This window comes from Mobula hypostoma, chromosome 3, assembly GCF_963921235.1.
Source record: "Mobula hypostoma chromosome 3, sMobHyp1.1, whole genome shotgun sequence".
Taxonomy (NCBI): Eukaryota; Metazoa; Chordata; class Chondrichthyes; order Myliobatiformes; family Myliobatidae; genus Mobula; species Mobula hypostoma.
The window spans coordinates 143,859,960-143,880,523 of record NC_086099.1 but is presented as its reverse complement, the minus strand read 5'-3'; the positions used below and the strand labels follow the sequence as shown (position 1 = coordinate 143,880,523).

Sequence of the window (20,564 nt, the reverse complement as noted above, 5' to 3'; positions counted from 1 at the left end):
TCTTTGGAATGTGTGAAGAAACTGGAGCAACTTGAGGAAATCTACACATTCACAGGGAGGGCATACCATCTCCTTTATAGATAGCATCAAAATTGAACTCTGAACTATGATGTCCTGAGCTGCAATAACATCTCACTAATGCCTGCACTACTGTGGCACCCCAGTCCATCAGCTGTTCTATTTTATCCTACATTAAACCAATATTAAACCTGATTTTCAGCCTTCTTTGGCACATCTTTATCAAGATTGTCTGTTGTACTACCATTAGTTAGGATCCTGACTTGTATGTCATCGTAAAGTAAATGTAAGTTGTAGAAATTTCTGTGCACATTTAAAATGATAGTGCGCTATAATCCATCTGGACTAATGGAGTTAAAGGCTTAAGGGATGTAAAAAAGGGGCACATTGTTGTTAGTGTGTCCACTGTGCTTTTGGAAAAGCCACTTATCCTATCCAATCTATCTCCTGTTTTTTTTGTCCCAACTTAAACTGCTCTTTCAAGATGGCAAGTTCTTCAAATGCAAAAATTGATCCTGACATGCATTCAGGATCCAACATGTAATTTTAATTCTAGATCTCAGCAGGAGAGTTTGGAGGTAGGGTGGAAATTATTGTAAATCCTGCTACCTTTCTGAAGTTCTTGGGTGAGGTAAGATTGCAAGGCAGGAGGTTTGAAGCTAGTGGTGTAGTGAGACATGGATGGAAATATAGCTGACTTCAAGAAAAATGAATAAATAAATTAATTTCTTCTCAAGTTCTTCAGATCTAGTTAACTAATGATAATTGATACTTTGTGTTCCTTCAGGCACATTTTGATATTTTCATATGTTGAGTATGGATAACCCTTCCTAACTGGTCACTGGATGGTGACCAGTTGTGTTCCGCAGGGATTTGTTCTGGAACCTCTCGTCTTTGTGATTTTTTTTTATATGAGTGACCTAGACGAAGAAGAAGGGTGGGTTAGTAAGCTTGCTGATGACAGAAAGATTGGGAGTGTTGTGGATAGTCTCGAGGGTTGTTGGAGGTTACAGCGGAACATCAATAGGATGCAGAAGCTGAAAAGTGGCAGATGGACTTCAACCCAGATAAGTGTGAAGTGGTTCATTTTGGTAGGCTAAATTTGAAGAAAATATAATTTTCTATAAGGGGTAATTGTAGACAGTTTCTTGAGTAGGTTACGTGTTTGGCACAACATTGTGGGCTGAAGGGCCTGTAATGGGCTGTAGATTTATATGTAATGTACATTTACATATATACATCTGAATGTTATAGCTATAGCATTGTTGGATTACATGGATGTCTCCAAATATGGCTTTTTAAACTTGTTTGTGTGAACCTAAGCTAAAGGGGACTGAGTGTTGACCTGGTGCACTTTGCATAAATGTGATTAGCAGAAACCCAGGTAGATCCAGGAGAAGGAGACTATATAATATGAACCTTTAATAATCCTTGGAAGTGGAGCTCATCAGAAAAAAGAAAAATATGGTTCAAATTTGTGGTTGTGAATGACTTTTTTTTAAAATCATAGAATCTTCATTTAAGCTAGTATCTGCTGGATGATTTTCTTACTCTCACTTTTGTTATGAGGCTAGTAAACACCAGTATTCTTGTTTGAGTATATAGAAATCTTACAAACATACTCTGGAAAAAGGCAAGATAAATGTGTGCCTTCAAATCAATGGTACACTGTAATCCTGTGGCTTTTTATTTAAGATATTTGTTCTCAATGTTTGATTATGTAGACATTGTAATCCTCATTTAAGCCATATTAGTATTGGGAATGAAGTGAAGCTGCATAGTTGAGAGGGAATACAATTTTAAGATTGTTTTTGACAATTTGTTTCTGAATAGAGTTTAAAGTGATGGTTTATGATGAGTATTTTGTGATTTGCAGCAGATTTGAACCTGAATGTTGTAGCTATGGCTCTGTCAGGTTACACAGATGAAAAGGATTCTCTGTGGCGAGAAATGTGTAGCACTCTAAGACTGCAGCTCAATAATCCTTACCTGTGTGTCATGTTTGCCTTTCTGACTAGTGAACCAGGATCGTACGATGGTGTACTGGTAAGCTCTTTACCTGTCATTTAATGTTTATAATTTTAATCATTGACATATTCTCCAAATCATTACTTTGTCTTTTTATTTTTATTGCTCATTTTAGTATGAGAGCAGTGTAGCAGTACGTGACAGAGTGGCCTTTGCTAATATGTTTCTAAATGACTCCCAGGTAAGTGTAAAAGTTCATAAATGTATACTCAGGACACATTTAAAAGCTTAATATTTTTGCTGTTTGTTGAATTGCTATTCCAGGCTAGATGTGGTAAAGCTCATAAAGCGCTTTTTTTCCTGATAGATGCTGAACATTAAGATGTGTCCTTTGTTGCTTTTTGGAGTTTTGCATGCAGACAGCCCTATTGTAGCTCTACCACGCTGATGAAATATGCCTAAGAAGAGGCTTTGCTTTTGCACTGAACTCATTAGCTGCCTCAGGACCCACAAAATAGGAGTAAAAGTTATATGTGCTCCTGACTAGTAAGAAGGAAGATAAGATGCCTTTTAATGCACCACCACTACACGTATATTCCATTGAACTCTGATCAATCGGAATTGATGATTTAAAAAAAACACTGTAGAGCATCTGAAGATAGGACATGCAATTTTGCTGGATAATGTAGGCTAGACTTGGGCATATGGGTTTGTCCTTGGTCTGTCATAATTAATAAGGCAGTGGGTCTATATTAATAATAGAAGCTGTCATTAATACAATGACAAGGCATTAGCTTTGTAAGGGTTATTTTTAACCTAAGCATTATTGACAGAAATGTCCATGATGGATTTGTTGGCAGTAGATGGTGCCCTGTAGATCGTTGTTTCTCTGTTTTTGTTAGTGGGCAGCAGTGTAGAGTTCTGGAGAAGTTAATGAACTTAAACTGATAAAAGCCCTGACTTTTGAAAGGGGTGGCTATAAAGGTAGTAAATGTGCTTGTTACGATCTTCCAAAATTCTCTAGATTCTGGAATGAGTCTTGCCGGTCGGTCAAAGGGTAGCAAATGAGACCCTGCTATTTATGAAGAGAGAGAAAGAGAATATGGAACTGCAACATGCTGTGAAAGTACTAATATCTATATTAAAGATATTAAGCTACTTAGAAAATAGTTAAGCAGAGGCTGCTTAACAAGCTACAAGCCTATCATATTACAGGGAAGATTCTAGCATGGATAAAGAACTGGCTGACTGGCAGGAGGCGATGAGTGGGAATAAAGGGAACCTTCTCTGGTTGACTGCCAGTGACTAGTAATGTTCCACAGGGATCTGTGTTGGGACAGATTCTTTTTACATTGTATGTTAATGATTTGGAGGATTGCTTTGTTGCAAAATTTGCAGACGATGTGAAGAAGGGTGGAGGGACAGGTAGTTTTGAGGAAGTAGAGAGGCTACAGAAAGACTTGGACAGATTACGGGAATGGGCAAAGAAATGTCAGATGGAATACCGTGTCGGGAAGTTTATGGTCACGCACTTTAGTAGAAGAAATGAAAGGGTGACTATTCTTTAAATGGGGAGAATATACCAAAAACTGAGCCCTAAAGGGATTTGGGAGTGCTTGTGCAGGATTCCCTAAAGGTTAATTTGCAAGTTGTGTCTGGTGAGGAAGGCAAATGCAATGTTAGCATTCCTTTTAGGAGGACTAGAATATAAAAGCAAGGATGTAATGTTGAGCTTTTATAAAGCACTGGTGAGGCCTTACTTGGATAATTGTGAGCAGTTTTGGAACCTTATCTGAGAAAGGATGTGCTGAAACTGGGGAGGGTTCAAAGAAGGTTCATGGAAATGATTACTGGATTGAATGGCTTGTCATATGAAGAGCATTTGTTGGCTCTGGGCCTCTATTCACCAGAATTCAGAAGAATGAGGGGTGACCTCATTGAGTCCCATTGAATAGTGAAATGCCTTGATAGAGTGGATGTGGAGAGGATGGTTCCTATAGTGGGAGAGTCTAAGAGCAGAGGACACAGCCTCAGAATGGAGGGGTTGTCCATTTAGAATGGAGATAAAAAGGAATTTTTTTTTTAGCTATAGAGTGGTGAATCTGGAATTCTTTGCCACAGGCAGCTGTGGATATCAAGTCTTCATGTATGATTAAGGCAGAGGTTGATAGATTCTTGACTGCTCAGGGCGTAGGGGGATATGGGGAGAAGGCAGGAGATTGGAGCCGAGAGGAAAAATGGATCAGCCATATGAAATGGAGCAGACTCGATGGGCTAAATGATCTAATTCTGTTCCTATGTCTTATGATCTAATTATTGGATGCTCAGGCAAAATGCAATGGATGACCACCAGTTGGAGCAGTAGATGCAGGGAGTGCGGAAGTCCCATGAGCTAAACCGATCTCAAAAAGATGCACTGCTTTTAGACGTCGCTGTTTGGGGGAAATGGAAATGGCCACATTTGTGGCACCATTGATGCTTCTGGAAAGGAAGGGAGAAAAAAAATATTAGGAGATCTGAAATGACAAGAGATTCACTTGTTAAGGGAAACAAATGTTTTCTACACTCTAAATGAGGTTTGCATTGTTATCTTATCTATTTACTGCAATGCAAAGATGGCTGCAGGGCATTCTTAAGGGGATGAATAAACACCCCGACATTGTGGTGCACTTTGGTACTGATAACCTGTAAAAAGAGGGATGGTGAACTGCAATACAAATTTGGAGAGCAAGATAATAGATTAATGAGCAGGGCAACCAAGACTGTAGTGTCTGGATTATTTTGTGGTATATGATAGTTAGTGTAGGAGTAGGAAGAATGGTCAGCGAATATGTGGCTAAAGGGATGGTGTTCCAGATCATGCTTCATTTTTGAAGAAGCAAGAACATGCACAAGATGGCTTGTCATTGCTGAACTAAAGTGGTACTAATATCTTTTCTGGAAGGTTTGTTGGTGATGTTAGGGAAGAATGAAAATAATTTGGCAAGTGAGCTAACTAGGCACAAAATAGATACAGGAAGAACATCTGACTTCTGCTGTTGTTGGACCAGTAAATTCCCAATCACCAAGTGTTTGCTCTTTAGATACTGACTTCTCATTCATAGACAATGGCTCTGTCTACTGGTCTGTGTGCAACTCCAAGCTTTACTCATAACAAAATAAATTCAGTCTGAGAATATTTTGAATAGCTCATGTACCATCCCTTGTAATTTTGCATTCTTGCTTTTGTGGCATGACTAAAATTTTAACCTGTACTCTAGTTGTGAGCCAATAATATTTTAGTTATTGTATAAATACCTCGGCCTCAATATTTCTATATCTTTGTTAAATGTAAATGTTTTGAACATCCTATCTACTGGTCATTCTAATTTCATCAGGTTATTTTTCATGACCAATTTGGAGTTTTTTTAGGAGCAATACAAGAGTCTAGGAACAAAGATAAGAGGGCACGACATTTAGGATCAAGATGAGAAATTACTTATTCAGAGGGTGGTGAACATATGGAATTCTGTCCCACAAGTGGGTATAGAAGCCAAGTCACTGGATATATTTAAGAAAATGGCTAAATACTTAACATTTCTAGATGCAAAAGACATCAAAGGGTATGTGAGAAGGATGCAAGTATTGTATGGAGGAAGAATATAAACTTTGGTTAGATTGATTGGCATGGAAAACTCAGAAATCCAAATGGCATACTTGTTTTCTATATCCTGTCTGTGTTTTTCACTATAAAGATGAGCTTGTGGATATGAAATAAATTTATCCAAATGTGTTCATGAATTTTGTATCCTTGTATTTACTTAAAATTGCCTTTGATATTTTTGTGTAGAACTAGAAGTACTTCTTTTTACAGACTTGTTCATGTACTTCAAACGTTGCTTGATTTTAGCTGCCTAATATAAGAAATTAAAATTGTGCTTTTTAGTAGTTTGCTAAATTAAAAATTGATACTGTCCTTTAGATTCTTCGCTATATTGACAAGCTAACCAATGAAATGAAAGAAGCTGGAAACCTAGAGGGAATTCTATTAACAGGGTTGACGAAAGATGGCATTGACCTCATGGAGAGTTATGTAGATAGGACTGGTGATGTGCAGACGGCAAGTTTCTGTATGCTGCAAGTAAGTAAAATAAACCGGTGACAGCAGTTACCATGTTTTATGCATGGGAGGAAAAGCTTGCACACTTGTAATGTCTTTCATGACCTTGGGATATCCCAGAGCACTGCAGCCAATCGTACTCTGAAGTGATCTTGGAGCTATAGCTGGCAGTTTTGCACACCCACCCGCTATGACAGCATTGCTTTGGTTATATTAGTCGTGGGATAAAATTAGTCAATACTGGGATAGCTTCCCTGTGCTTCTCGAGAATAGCAGCATGGAATCTTTAACGTGTACCTGAGAGTGAAACCTGTTTTTTAATGTATTGAACTGGGAAAAAGCCTTCACTTAAGAGCATACAATTCTCTTAATGTCATATTGTCTGCTAAACCTTTTTTGTTTTCAAACCTCTGGTCACAAAGCCTTAATATTTGAAGTAAGTGCTAATAATTGAGCTACAGATGTTTGTCTTTATAATGTGAGATTCTGAGGTATTAAAATACATTTCTAACCCAAAAAAAATTAAAATTTTGAACGAACTGCCATTCAAGGAAGTGGAACTAAAGTTGGTTGCCAAGGGTTGAGGAGCTGGCAATGTAACTTGCAATTGGGGTGGGCTGTGTTTTGAGGGATGAAATACTTGTACATTAATAAGAACATTTATTTTCCACCAAATGCTGGCATAGTGTTGACCCTTTTATTTTACAGGCTTCACGATAGTATTTCTTTACCCATTTTGAATTGCTTTTTAAGATAATGGTACACTGCAGTTGCTGTCCTTTGTGTTGTCCATGCAACTGAATAGGTTTTATTGATTGATTCATACTGAGAGTCTGAAATTGCATATCAACCAAGATTCATTTCCATTTTTAAAAAATGTATGTATTTATTTTTAAAAATCTGTTCACCAATGGCAATCTTGTAATTATTGGGAATTCCTTTTCTGCAGGTACGGCAGGCAGCACTGCCAGGAAGGAAAAATCTTCCTGTAAATCTCATGACAGAGTTATTTGATCAGTTGAATTGCAATCCTACAGCTACTGTAGAAGTAGTTGAGCGCGTGACCCCTAATCATTAATCATAGTTTATAGGTTGGCTAGTGTAGGAACATGACCACCACTCTACCCTTTCATGAAATATACTGGTTTAAATTACTTTAAGCTTCAATATAAAACTGTATCAGAGGTATGAAGTTTTAATCAGAGTTCCTGGTTATAATGAAAATAATTCATAATAAGGAACCAGTGATACGTGTTCCACGTGTAGACAGCCATGATACCCCATCTTGATTTAGTCAGATGAACAAATCGTGTAGAACAACACAAGGAAAGGGATGATTATTTTAAACAGTTACTGATTTGATTAGTATGTGAATAGGGATAGCATATAAATGGTTGAAAAGGGTTGTGATTGAAGCATTTGTCTAATATTTAAAAGAAGGCGTGGTTCCAGCATATTATAATGGACTGTAGCTGAGTTTATTTTGTTGCCTATGACAATAGTTTAAAATTGGCTCGATGCCTTGGCAAAATGGTAACTTGTTAAATCACATCATCACTGTTGACCCCAGGATAAATTGAGTATAGTACAGTTTAGTTGAAGTAAATGTTAGTTTACCCCCTGTCTTCTCCCCCCCCCCCCGCCACTTTGGTACTTCCTAGATAAGTATGTTCTGATGGCTGTTAAATGTAATTTCGGAGTATTTATGCAATTTTATATTTTAACATCCTTAGGGTTCACCGGGTGATGTTGTGAAGGATCCCAGGGTCCAATATTGGATTGAGAATTACAGGAACCTTCTTGATGCCTGGAGATTCTGGCATAAGAGGGCTGAATTTGACATCCATAGGAGTAAATTGGACCCATTTTCAAAGCCGCTTGCACAGGTAAATGGATTTCAAAATAAAACTGAATAGTAATGTTATGATAGAAATGCTTAATTATGAAAACTTGATTCAACCTTTACTGGCTTCTGCACTAAGAGTTCAAAGAAAATTGGCACATGTATTCTTGGCTATAAAAATGGTATTTGTATTGGTTGTCAAAATTCTGTTGATTGCATTGAAAATGGCAAATCTTGTTGCTTGTGAGTTTCACTGATGCCAATTTAAAAAGTTAGGTTTAAGTGGCGCATCCATTGTGTGAATAGACAGGGTTAGAGTGGGGAAATGAGGTTTTGGCTCAGGAGGCTTTGGCAAGAAGAGGCAGAGGCTAAGATGTGCTTTTGGTACATTTCTCTTTTTATTCGAGAGTTTCACTTGCGGGAGTTGGGACTTGGAGCAAGACTGGGACGATTGAAAAGAGGTCAGTCTTGTTCTCTGCTTGAGAGGTCGTGTGCAGGAATTTAAAAGGTAATTCAACTAATTATTAGTTAATAGGTGAATGATTAATTAGCTAAGTCAGCAGCCAATAAAGAGAGGTAGGGTCAAGCGGAGTGGCTGTTTTGAGAGGGTCTGCTGTCTAGTCAAAGTGCTACTGGTTGTCTAAATTTGGAGTACGGTAAATACCGGGCTTCTGTGCTGAAGGAAAGCAACATCAAGGTGAGCGTAGGTTTGTATTTTTGCAGGGGAAACACACAAAATGCTGGAGGAACTCAGCAGGTCAGGCATCATCTATGGAAAATGGAAGCTGAGTTCAGCCCTGTCATTTTTCTCCTGTGAAAATAGAATTCAGGCGGCCAGAATCCCTGATGACTATGTGTACATCAAATGTGTCCATTTGTAGCACCTGACATATACGATGACCCTGGAGGTGTGCACGGATTCACTTTGGAACATCAGCAATGCTGTGATGGTTGTGGAAAACATGTTTTATGAGTTGGTCACAATTCAGTTTAAGGGCTTGGGGAAAGATGGGGAATGAATGTGTGACCAACAGGCAGAGTGGTAGGAGGAAGGTAGTGTAGGTGTAGGTTACAGGTTTCCCCCGCCATCCGAAGGCAGAGCGTTCCTATGAAACGGTTCGTGAGCGTGAATGTTGTAAAGCGAAGAAGCAGTTACCATTTACTTATATGGGAAAAATTTATGAGTGTTCGCAGACCCCAAAATAACCTGCCAAATAACACAAAACCTAAAATAACAGTAACATATAGTAAAAACAGGAATGATATGATAAATACACAGCCTGTATAAAGTAGAAATACTTCTCTACAACCATTGCCTGCACTGTTCGCCGTAGCGAAAATCTCACGCAAGCGCTCTCGGCAGAAACACTCTCCAGTAACCTTTAAGCTATGAAGCTGCCAAATCATACCAAATAACATGTAAAAATACACAGCCGATATAAAGTAGAAATAATGTATGTACAGCGTAGTATCACTTACCGGAATCGAGAAGTCAGCGTCGAGCACATTGATGATGGTGTGTTAGGCTGAATTGTCGGAGGTTGGGGTAGTGCAGTGGTCCCCACCCCCTGGGCAACAAACCGATACCAATCCGTGAAGAATGCAGGGGTCCAGCGGTAGCCGGAACGCACTCGGCACATCTTTAAGAAAACCTCTGATCTGGGCCGACATTTACATGCCAGGCGGCACCTAATTAATTAGCTTGTTTATTTCGGCTTCTTTCTTAAAGATCTGCTGAGTGCGTCCCGGCTACCGCTGCATTCTCCGCGAATCAGTATCTGTCTGCGGCCTGGGGGTTGGGGTGGTGGGACACTGGGGTGTCATCTCATCGTCGATCAGGGCAGGCAGGTCATCTTCTATGTCTGCCTGCCTCGATGTCGAAGGTCGAGCCTGATGTGGAAGGCTTGAAAAACAACAGTATCTTGACTGCTAGCCTCGCGCATTTTTCTATCATACAGTTCTTTGTAAGCACTCAAACCACCCTGCAAATATGTCCTAAACCTACGTACCCTTTCAAAATTAAAGTCATACTTTTCTGCAATCATTGCAGCGAAAATCTCACGTAGTTGCTTCACGTTCAGTTCCTGGATGACTTCACGTTCGCTACTGCATTCGGTTTCGATTGTTAACCTTTCCTCTTCCAATTGCGTCAGCTCTTCATCTATCAGTTCTTGGTCATGGGATGCCAAACTTCTTCAACATCATCTCCATCAACTTCCACAAGCCAAACTCACTTTGTCCTTACTTCGTTCACCATGATCAAAACGCTTAATTATGTCTAGTTTTACGCTAAGTGTTACACCCTTACGAGCTCTGTCAGGCTTTTCCAATACCTTAGAACTCATCTTGCAAACAGCTCCTCACAGACACGTGTTTAAGCAATGCCGGTGAGAATGCCGTTCCGAATCCAGGGGAGAGCGGCTGCCTTTTAATCGCCCGCAGCCTTTTCCAGTAACAGTGAAAACACCTTCTGTTAGCGAAAACAGGGAACTAATGTAGGTCTTTTGTAACAGTGAGGTTTTGTAAAGTGAACGTTCGAAAAGCGGGGGACACCTGTACCTCAAAACAGATATCCCTCCAAAGCAGATAAACTGCTTTGCATACTGTTGGGGGAGGTGGTTCATCAGGGTAGGGCAGCAGTAGGCAGGACTGGAAAACAAAGTCATGTTATTAAAATGGTGAAAGATTGCAGCATGCTGTTGTGTACAGGGAATTGGGAGTGATTGTGCATAGATCAGCAAAGATTGGTTTGCAGGCGCAACAGATTATCAAGCAGGCCAAAGGAAAGTTGTTCTTCATTGCTAAAGGGATTGAATTTAAGAGCAGGGAGATTATGCTGCACCTGCAGTACTGCTTGCAGTTCTGGCCTGCTTACTTGAGGGAAGATAAATTGGCATTGGAGGTGGTGCAAAGGTTTGCCAGGCTGATTCTGGAGATGAGGGGTTTAGCTTCTGAGGAGAGATTGAACTGCTTGGGACTATACTTAGGAAATTCAGAAGAATGAATGGGGATCTTATGGAAACATATAAATTATGAAGGAGTTAGATGACAGGAAAGCTAGGAAACATGGCTAGGTAAATAGATTTAGGACACAGCTGAGGTGAAACTGCTTTTCCCAGAGATGAGTGAATTTGTGAAATTCTGTTCTCAGGGAAGCATTAGGGTGCTACCTCATTCAATGTATTTAAGACATATTTAGACTTCTGAATTTGCGGGGAATTGCAGGTTATGGGAGAAAAGGCAGGTAGGTGGAGCTGAATCCATATCATCTGCCATTATCTTATTGAGTGACCTGCTGTTCAAATGCAGTATGTTTCTCGTAAAGTGGGAGTTGGCAAGTAGTATTTGAGAAAGGAGTAAGAGAAGAAAGATGAACTTTAGTCCATTGGTAACCAGCTTTTAGAATGTATCAGTAGTACTGAGAAGTCAACATGCATTTATAAAAGAGAAACCAAGTTTGGCAGATCTACCAGTTTTTTGAAGTGTGGTATGTTGGGGGTGGAGGTTAATGTACAGATGACCCCCTACAGTATTGCTGTTTTTGTAATGGAAATTACAGTATTTGTAAATTACTACACACATTGTGATGTGGAGTAAAATTTGCTCTTGCAGAATTTATGTGGGGGCAAGGAAAAAATAATTTTTTAAAACTTGTGTTTCTTGATCCCTGTGCAGATGGTACAGCCTTGCATTATGGAGAATTGCACCAGTTTCTACAAATGTGACAACACCACCCACACCCCACCCAACATAACATGATGATCAGCTGTACTAGCTTAGATTGGTTAACATGAGTGGGAAGTGGTTTGTTAATAAACCAACTTAATTTACCTGTGTGCAGAATAGAACCTTCATTCTCAGTTTGACATCGCCCCTTAAGTGTAACTATTTTTCTTTTAACATTTTTGTGTGACCTCCCAAGTGAGAATGAAAGTTTATGACAAATGTTTATATGCTGTCCATTCATGGAAAATTTGTAGCTGCCAACTGATTTGTGCTGTGGTTGGTAAATAGGTAACATTTGCTGTATTTGTAATGTAATTGAGACATGGCAATCTATGTTTTCAACTTGTTTCCTCTCTGATTCAAAATCTTGCATCAATTTGAGATGTTAATCTAGGAGACAAGAATATCCAGCTGAATGCTTTTAACTTGCCTGAGCAAATTTGTGTTCAACTCCAAATTGTAAATTTAATGGCAATGCCCCCTTATATTTTGATAATATAATTTAGACACATTTCACCTTGTTAAATTTAGTCAAAATCAAACTTAAGGTTCTGTATCTGACACCAATATCAGTGACATAGTTTATCTAAGATTACAGGAGGATTTAAGTCAGGTGTTCCCAACCTAGAGTCCATGACCCCTTGCTTAATGGTATTGGTCCATGGTATAAATGTCCCAATCCATGTCATCTGGAGAAATGGCCAAAGAAGATCACATAATCTATCTCAACAAGTGCACTTTAAGTTAAACTGAGATAAGAAAGTGTTGTAGAACATAGATTTAGGGGTAGAAGTCTACCTGAATAAGAACAACAAAGAGGTGGTCACAGGAGGCTGAGGAGTAGCTATGGAATTGCTTTGAATTAGTAGACTGGGTGTGTTGAAGCTCTCAGGATCTGAACAAGTACACTGTGTTGTCATGGACTTTATAAAATCAGTTGAAGTATATATCCCCATAAAATCATTGAGTCTTCCCTAACCAGAAACCCCTGGATGAACCATGAGATCAACAACCTGCTGAGGGCCAGATCAATGACATTCAGGTCAGGTGACAAGAGATTCAGGGGTATGATCTCCAGACAGCCATCTCGTGTGTGAAGTGGCAGTTCCAGACCAAACTTGAATCACTGAGGATGCTTGAAGCTATGGCATCTTTTGAATGCTATAACCTCCTGCAAAGTGAAACCAAGCGACATATATGACAACAAGGCTTTGCTCCCAAATGAACTCAATGCCTCTTATGCTCACCTTGACCATTGAACTATGGAAGCACCTTTACGAACTCTCACAGCCCCCAGTGATCCTGAGATTTTTGTCTCTGAGGTCGATGTGAAAACTTCGGGAGGGTGAACCCACAGAAACCATCTGGCCCAGGCAGTAATTAGCCGGGTGCTAAAGACCTGTGCTGATCAATTTGCTGGAGTGTTCACCAATATCGTTAACCTCTTGCTTCAGCAGTCTGAGGTACCTACCTGTTTCAGGCAGGCCTCCATTATACCTGTGCTTAGGAAGAACGTGGTAGCTTGCCTCAATTGTACAGTAGCACTTGTGTCCACGGTGTTAAATGCTTCGAAAGGTTGGAGGGGAAACCTATCAACTTTTGCCTGCAGCTCGACTTTCAGTACTATCATCCCCTCAAAACTAAACAATAAGCTTCAAGACCTTGGCCTCAATACCTCTTGGTGCAATTAGATCTTGGATATTCTCACTTAAAGACCTCAGTCAGTTTGGGTTGGCAATGACATCTCCTCCACAATCTCTATCAGCACAGGTTGTGTGTTTAGCCCCCTGCTGTACTCACTTTACACTTGTGACTGTGTGTTTAAGCACAGCTCCAATGCCATATTTAAATTGTCCAATGGCACTACTGTTACTGGCTGAATCAAAGGTGGTGAAGAATCAACATGTAAGAGAGAGATTGAAAATCTGGCTGAGTGGTGCCACAGCAACAACCTCTCACTCATTTTCAGCAAGACAAGGTGCTGATTATTGACTTCAGGAGGAGGAAACCAGAGGTCCATGATCCAGTCCTCATCGGAGGAATCAGGTGGAGAGGGTCAGCAACTTTAAAATCCTTGGTGCTGTCATTTCAGAAGATCTGTCTTGGGTCCACCACATAAGTGGCAACACAAAGAAGGAGCAGCAGCTCTACTTCCTTAGGAGTTTGAAAGATTTGGCATCCATATACTACTAAAACTCTCATGCTCTGTTGTCTGTTTGTGACCTCCAATTAGCGCAAACGGTGCATTACAGCGGCACTTTTTTGGCTAAATCGAATTAAAATGCGCTAACTTACAGAATACAGGCAAAGTTCAGGGTTATATATTTCTATAAAATTGCTCATTTGCAAACATCAACAAGCTCCCTTTTAACCTGCGAGCTGATCCGCCATCATGGAAATTGGGACGTGACAGCCCGATGCATGTGCATGGCCAGCCTCAGCAGCGACGCCTACCGGAGCCAAAGGGCAGGGCAGCTCTATTTCGAGGGGTCACATTCTGCTAATCACCATCAGCATATGCAGGATTGGGACAGATCTAACTACCACCCATCAATAAGGGATAATTAAATCTTGTTCGTAATGACAAACTTAGACACCCATAAAACCCTTTGCTACAGTCAAAGGACAGTGGTGACCATATCACATCCATTGAGGAGAGCGTCAACCACATCGAGAATAATCAGCGTTCTTTGGTGTTACTAATTTGTATCTTCTATCCAGCATTGGGGTAAAAAAAATGGTCAGCCTAATTATGCCGCGTGGAGAATGAAGGGGGACATTATGGTCAAGAGATGACGCCAAATGTCGTCGAGAAGTGGCAAGGAGAGGGAGGGAACAAGAGTCGGATGAGGCCAGGGCCGCACGACTCCAGGATCAAAGAGTCAGGACAAAAAAAGATGAGAAAAGAAGAGACAGAGGAGGAGAGGCATGCACGTCTCCAGGATCAGAGACAAACAACAAACAGCAGAAGAGATGAAGGGACGGGGGATGAAAGGACTGCACGTCTCCAGAATGACAGCAAGAGGCACAAGGGTGGCAGATAAACCAGAAATGATGCCATCAAAAGTGTCCTTCTTTAAACGAGGAGGAGCTATATTTGCTTTGCTACGTGTCGTTCTTCTTTAATAAACTGAGGTTTTCTACTTCAGTTTCCAAAGCAAAGCGATACCAATAGCATTCAGGAAAATTTAATGTTCATTCTGGTCACATCAGACTGCACTACCCTTCTTTCAAAGGGTGCCCCAACGGGTCACCCTGTTGTCTAGTGTCATGTAAAACTTTGACAAGCCTCTATAGATGTGTGGTGGAGAGAATATTGACTGGTTGCATCACAGCCTGGTATGGAAACACTGAAGCCCTTGTATGGAAAAGCCTACCAAAGTAGTGGATACAGCCCAGTCCATGTATCATTAAAGCCCTCCCCACCATTGAGCACATTGATATGGAGTGCTGTCGCAGGAAAGTAGCAGCATCCATCATCAGGGACCCCACCATCCAGGCCACATTCTCTTCTCACTGCTGCTGTCAGGAAGAAGGTACAGAGGCTTCAGGACCTGTACAACAGGTTCAGGAACAGTTATTACTTCTCAACCATCAGGCTCTTGAACCAGAGGGATAACTTCACTCAACTTCACTCATCCCAACACTGAGTTGTTCCCACTGAACTGGACTTGCTTTCAAGGACTCTTCAAGTTCAAATTTAATTGCCATTTAACCATCCATGAATACACCCTAATGAAACAGTGTTACTCTGGGGCCAAAGTGCAAAACACAGTACCAATAGTCTCACACTGTACATGTAGTGTGTATATATAAGATAGCAAGCACATAATGCCGGTAAAATACACTTACACAAAATAATAGTCCAAGACCCTGAGTCCATGTACGTTGCAGTAGTCTACAGTTGAACACAATACAGCTTGTTTTCTGCCAAATGACCACTGGGGCCAGCACCAACTCCAGCTTGGATGCCATGCTACACGTACCAACTCTGGCGTCTCTCTCCTGTGCAGCTGTATATAGGCAGTACCACAGCTTGATGCGCAATCCTCACTGTGCCCAAGGCCACGCAGCTCCGCCAATAAATCAGCGAATCAGATTTGCAGCATTCCACATTAACAATGTCCAATAGGGTCTTGCAATCACAAGAAAAGTGACTAAAGCAATCACTTGCTGTTGGACTGCTCACTGCCTTTGAGCACAGACCCCTCCAAAGCCACCCAAGGCAGCAGCACAATGTGCACCAAGTCCAGCTTCAGTTTCACCACCAGCAAGGAACTCGTTGATGGGGTAGACCTGTAATACTTTAAGTTCTTAATGTCCAGCAGGGTCTTGCAATTGGTTATATAAAAAAAAACACTTTTGATCCCATAGAAGCTGCTTTGATTGAACCTGCCATCATCTTGCTGGAATCTTGCCTCGTTTTCTATTTATTGCTTTATTATTATTATTATTATTATTATTATTATTTTTCTCTTGTGTATTTGTAGTTTGTCTTTTTCCCTCCACATTGATTGTTGTCCATGTTGGGTGCAGTTGGGTGCACCGATACTGTTGTATTTCTTGTATTTACTGTGATTGTCCTTGGGTAAAATGAATCTCAGGGTTGTTTTTGATGACATGTATATACTTTGAGACTTTCAAATTTACTTTTAACTTTGAGCTTTGAAGGTGGAGGGTGGCAAAGACTACTTTTGCAATGCATAGCTTTGTCAATCAAGGCAATGAATAGAGGAGTTTGAACATTGTGATACAACTGTACAAGTGTTGGTATTGTGTATAATTCTGGTCACTTAAGTGTAGGAAGGAAGTAATTGAACTGTAAAGGGTGCAGAAAATTACCAATACCATAATTCCAGCCCCCATTACCAGTAATGGAGGGCTGGAATTATGAGGAGCAACTGGATAGGTTGAGGTGACTTTCCCTAGTATGTAGAAAGCCAACGGCTGACCTTTATTTACTTATCCATGCCCTCAAATTTATATTGTTTGTTTACCTCAGGGTTAGGAGAGTAATCGCAGGGGGCATGGATTTAAGTTGGGGGGGCATTTAAAACTAATCTGAGGGACAACCTTTTCGTACAGAGGGTATTGGGTATGTGGAGGCAGCTGCAGGGGTGAATACCATTACGATGTCTAAAAAAATATTTGTATAGGTATATAGATACAAGAGATTTGGAGGGATACAGATTTGAATTGACTTTATTTCTTACATCCTTCACGTACATGAGTAAAAATCTTTACGTTACATCTCTATCTGTGCAATTTATAGCAATTTGCAGTAAGTACTATGTACAGCAGGACAGTCAATATAGTATAGAAATACAACTGTATCAACCTGAATTAATCAGTTTAATGGCCTGATGGAAGAAGCTGTCCCTGAGCCTGTTGGTCCTGGCTTTTATGCTGTGGTACCATTTCCGGGATGGTAGCAGCTGGAACAGTTTGTGGTGACTTGGGTCCCCAATGATCCTTTGGGCCCTTTTTGCACACCTGTCTCTGTAAATGTCCTGAATGGTGGGAAGTACACATCTACAGATGCGCTGGGCTATCCGCACCACTCTCTGCCGTGATTGAGAGAATTACAGTTCCCAAACCAGGCAGTGATGCAACCAGTCCGGATGCTCTCAATTGTGCCCCTGTAGAATGTCCTTAGGATTTGGGGACTCATGCCAGACTTCAACTGTCTGAGGTGAAAGAGGCACTGTTGTACTTTTTTCACCACAGAGCCGGTATGTACAGACCATGTGAAATCCTTGGTGATGTGTATACCAAGAAACTTAAAGCTGTTCACACTCTCAGCCCCAGATCCATTGATGTCCATAGGGGTTAGCCTGTCTCCATTCCCCTTGCAGTCCACAACCAGCTCCTTTATTTTTGCAACATTGAGGGAGAGGTTGTTTTCTTGACAACACTGTCAGCGTGATGACTTACTCTCTGTAGGCTGCCTCGTTATTATTTGAGATAAGGCCAATCAATACAGTATTGTCAGCAAATTTCATTAGCAGATTGGAGCTATGGGTGGCGACATAGTCATGGGTATACAGAGAGTAAAGGAGGTGGCTTAGGACACAGCCCTGAGGGATTCCTGTGTTGAGGGGCAGAGGTGAGGAAGCCCACTCTTACCACCTGCCAGTGATTTGACAGGAAGTCCAGGATCCAGCTGCACAAGGCAGGGTGAAGGCTGAGGTCTCTGAGCTTCTTGCTAAGCTTAGAGGGAATTATGGTGTTGAATGCTGAACTGTAGTCCAAAAATAGCACTCTCACATAAACATTCTTCTTCTCCAGGTGTGTATGAACCAAATGCAGACAAATGCAACTAGCTCAGGTCTACAACTGGTTGACTTGAACGAGTTGGGCTGAAGGGCCTGTTTCTGTGCTGTGTAACTCTTAACTAAAAAAATTTTAGGATGTGGCTGAAAACCGTGAACTTGGTTTCCTAATCTGTTATTATTGTATTTGGCACTGGTTTTCATTTCATTGAGGAAATGAAAGTCAGACCTTTTTGTATTAAAAATATTTTACGTTTTTTTTGTTCACAGCTGTATTATTGCATTCATTCCAGGTGTTTGTGAGCTGTAACTTCTGTGGAAAATCCATATCATACAGCTGCTCTGCCATGCCACATCAGGGCAGAAGCTTCAGTCAGTATGGTGTGAGTGGTTCTCCTACCAAATCAAAGGTTACAAGCTGTCCAGGATGTCGTAAACCTCTTCCTCGCTGCGCACTCTGTCTTATCAATATGGGAACTCCAGTTTCAAGCTGTTTAGGTAACCACTAATTGATAAAAAGATACTTTCTGACTGTCTGATGTGTAAATTAGAGCTCTAATTGAACAACATAGTTTGTTGCCGTCTTTGCTGATGATAAGAAATAACTTGCCACATTTAACTTATTTGCTGTTCTAGAATCATTATTACTCTTGGGACCATGCTAGTGCCACACAGGTAAATTTAGATTTTTACTTTTGTTGATACTACCCAGTTTGAATTTTACACAGTAGTAGTATAATTAATTATTCCAGTGAACTGACCCAGATAAGTTCAAGTGCTGGGAACATTATCCCGGTATGTTTAAAAGATGCATGCGACCATTGTTTGGATGAGGTTAAGGGAGCGTGGGAAACAGAACTAGATGAATGCAGGCAGAATCATTGGGCTTTCTAAATAATCACAAAACGGATTATCAGAGCTTTACCTCATAGACTATCTTGATTCCTTTTTTTAAAAAAAATGTGCTGCTTCTATCACTTCCTGCAGCAAGTTATTTTTTGATTTATGTCCACCTGTCACTTATGTATGATTTCTAGTATCTAGGGTTTTTGGTAGAGCAGTCTGTTATTTCGCATCATATAAGTACTTATGGAATGGCTCATTCTTTGAAATGGTGGTGACTTTGTCAATTGCCTTTCTTCCTGGTGAACAGCAAGGTTTCAGCACCAGTGAATCAGTAGACTAACTTGTTGCAATGATGATGAATATTGAAGCCAGATTATATCATGGTATCATGACCTTTCATCTGTATTGACATGATCTGGAAGCATTAGGCCTATGCTCAGGCTCTCCAAGCTTCTCTCGTGTGGCAAATTGCTTTGCCCACTAAGGTTGTCTTTTAAGCAACAAACAATGAGGGTTTGCCTATGGAGTAAGGCCAAGAAACTATGAATACTCACAAATGACTACAGGATAGAAGTCTTACTCTCCAGCTGTGCAGTATAGTTCAGTGATGCATGTGCCTACAACATTAGGAAAATATCACTATTCACAACATGGGACAGACTATCGGGGTCTTAAACTACAGTCTGGCAGGAGACCAAAATGCATGGGCCAAATAGAGGATGCAATGGAATGTGTTGAAATCCATGGTTGCTGCATTTCATCTCATAAACTGAGAACCACAATATTTGTTTTTAACTTTTTGTCTCCACAAAAAGTACTTGCCACAGTCTTAACACCAACATACCCTGAGTAACCCTTGACAGACCATTGTCATTTCCTAACCATCTATTCAATATAGTTGTCAAGATGAAAACAAAGGCTTACTGGCACTATCTTGGGTGTTAGCATTTAATGACTACTGACTACCCATAATGCTCTATCCTCATGCAGTGTGCTCCAGTTTGATCGGCAAGCCAACACACAAGGCTTGATGATACATAGCTGAACTCATCGTTGAAACCTTGTTTGTAAATTTTTATATCCTACAAAATTAATCATATAGCTAATTAGGTCAATGCCAGCAGTCACTGCAACTCCACCACTCTTCTCTCCTCCTCCATTATTTCACTGCAGCCTGACTTCTCTCAATCAACACCCATACCCCCATTTGAACCCAAACTCAGTGACTTAAAAATTCCTCTTCCTTCTGTCTGTTGTTATGCTGTGTCTCAGACATTGTGTGAATCAATGTAATATCACCCACCAATCTATTGGGACTTTGAACTTGCTCACTTTCCTTGCTTCATCAATTTCAACAATGGTGATAATAAGAATAAAGCCATGACAGAAAATACAGAAGGTAGTTACTCAAGATGCAAATGTAACGCTACCTTGGTTTCACCAGCCTTGAAGGATATGAATTTGGTCATCTGAATAAAACAAAGGATGGTGTTTCCTATTCGCAACAAAAATTTGATTAGATTTCTGAATGAAAATTTACTCTTTCACAAGATGGTTTGTGAACCTCAGTTTCAATTTATAAATGTTCCTCCAGATGACACCCAAGCAGATCAAATATTATCTTTATATTCTATTGAATTGTGGTAAGTAAATGTTAAATGTTCTTTCAGCATTATGCTGTAACTATCACTGCCATTAAAAGTGCAGAAACGTGCATTGTTTACTGTGCATTAGGGCAACAATGTTCATGTTGAAAATGACATTGACTCTCAATGATTAGGTTAATATCTTC

General features: G+C 40.4%; 1 protein-coding gene across 3 annotated transcripts in view; it reads left to right on the top strand.

Moving 5' to 3' along the window:
- mios (missing oocyte, meiosis regulator, homolog (Drosophila)) overlaps positions 1 to 20,564 on the top strand; it is a 47,891-nt gene that overhangs the window by 14,692 nt on the left and 12,635 nt on the right. For 2 of the 3 annotated variants that reach the window (XM_063043807.1, XM_063043806.1), the window contains exons 5-9: positions 1,895 to 2,064; positions 2,162 to 2,227; positions 5,948 to 6,106; positions 7,819 to 7,971; positions 18,220 to 18,424. In XM_063043807.1, the coding sequence (XP_062899877.1) occupies positions 1,895 to 2,064; positions 2,162 to 2,227; positions 5,948 to 6,106; positions 7,819 to 7,971; positions 18,220 to 18,424 (753 nt within the window). The remainder of the gene's footprint in view (positions 1 to 1,894; positions 2,065 to 2,161; positions 2,228 to 5,947; positions 6,107 to 7,818; positions 7,972 to 18,219; positions 18,425 to 20,564) is intronic. The other variant, XM_063043808.1, reaches the window with a different exon arrangement.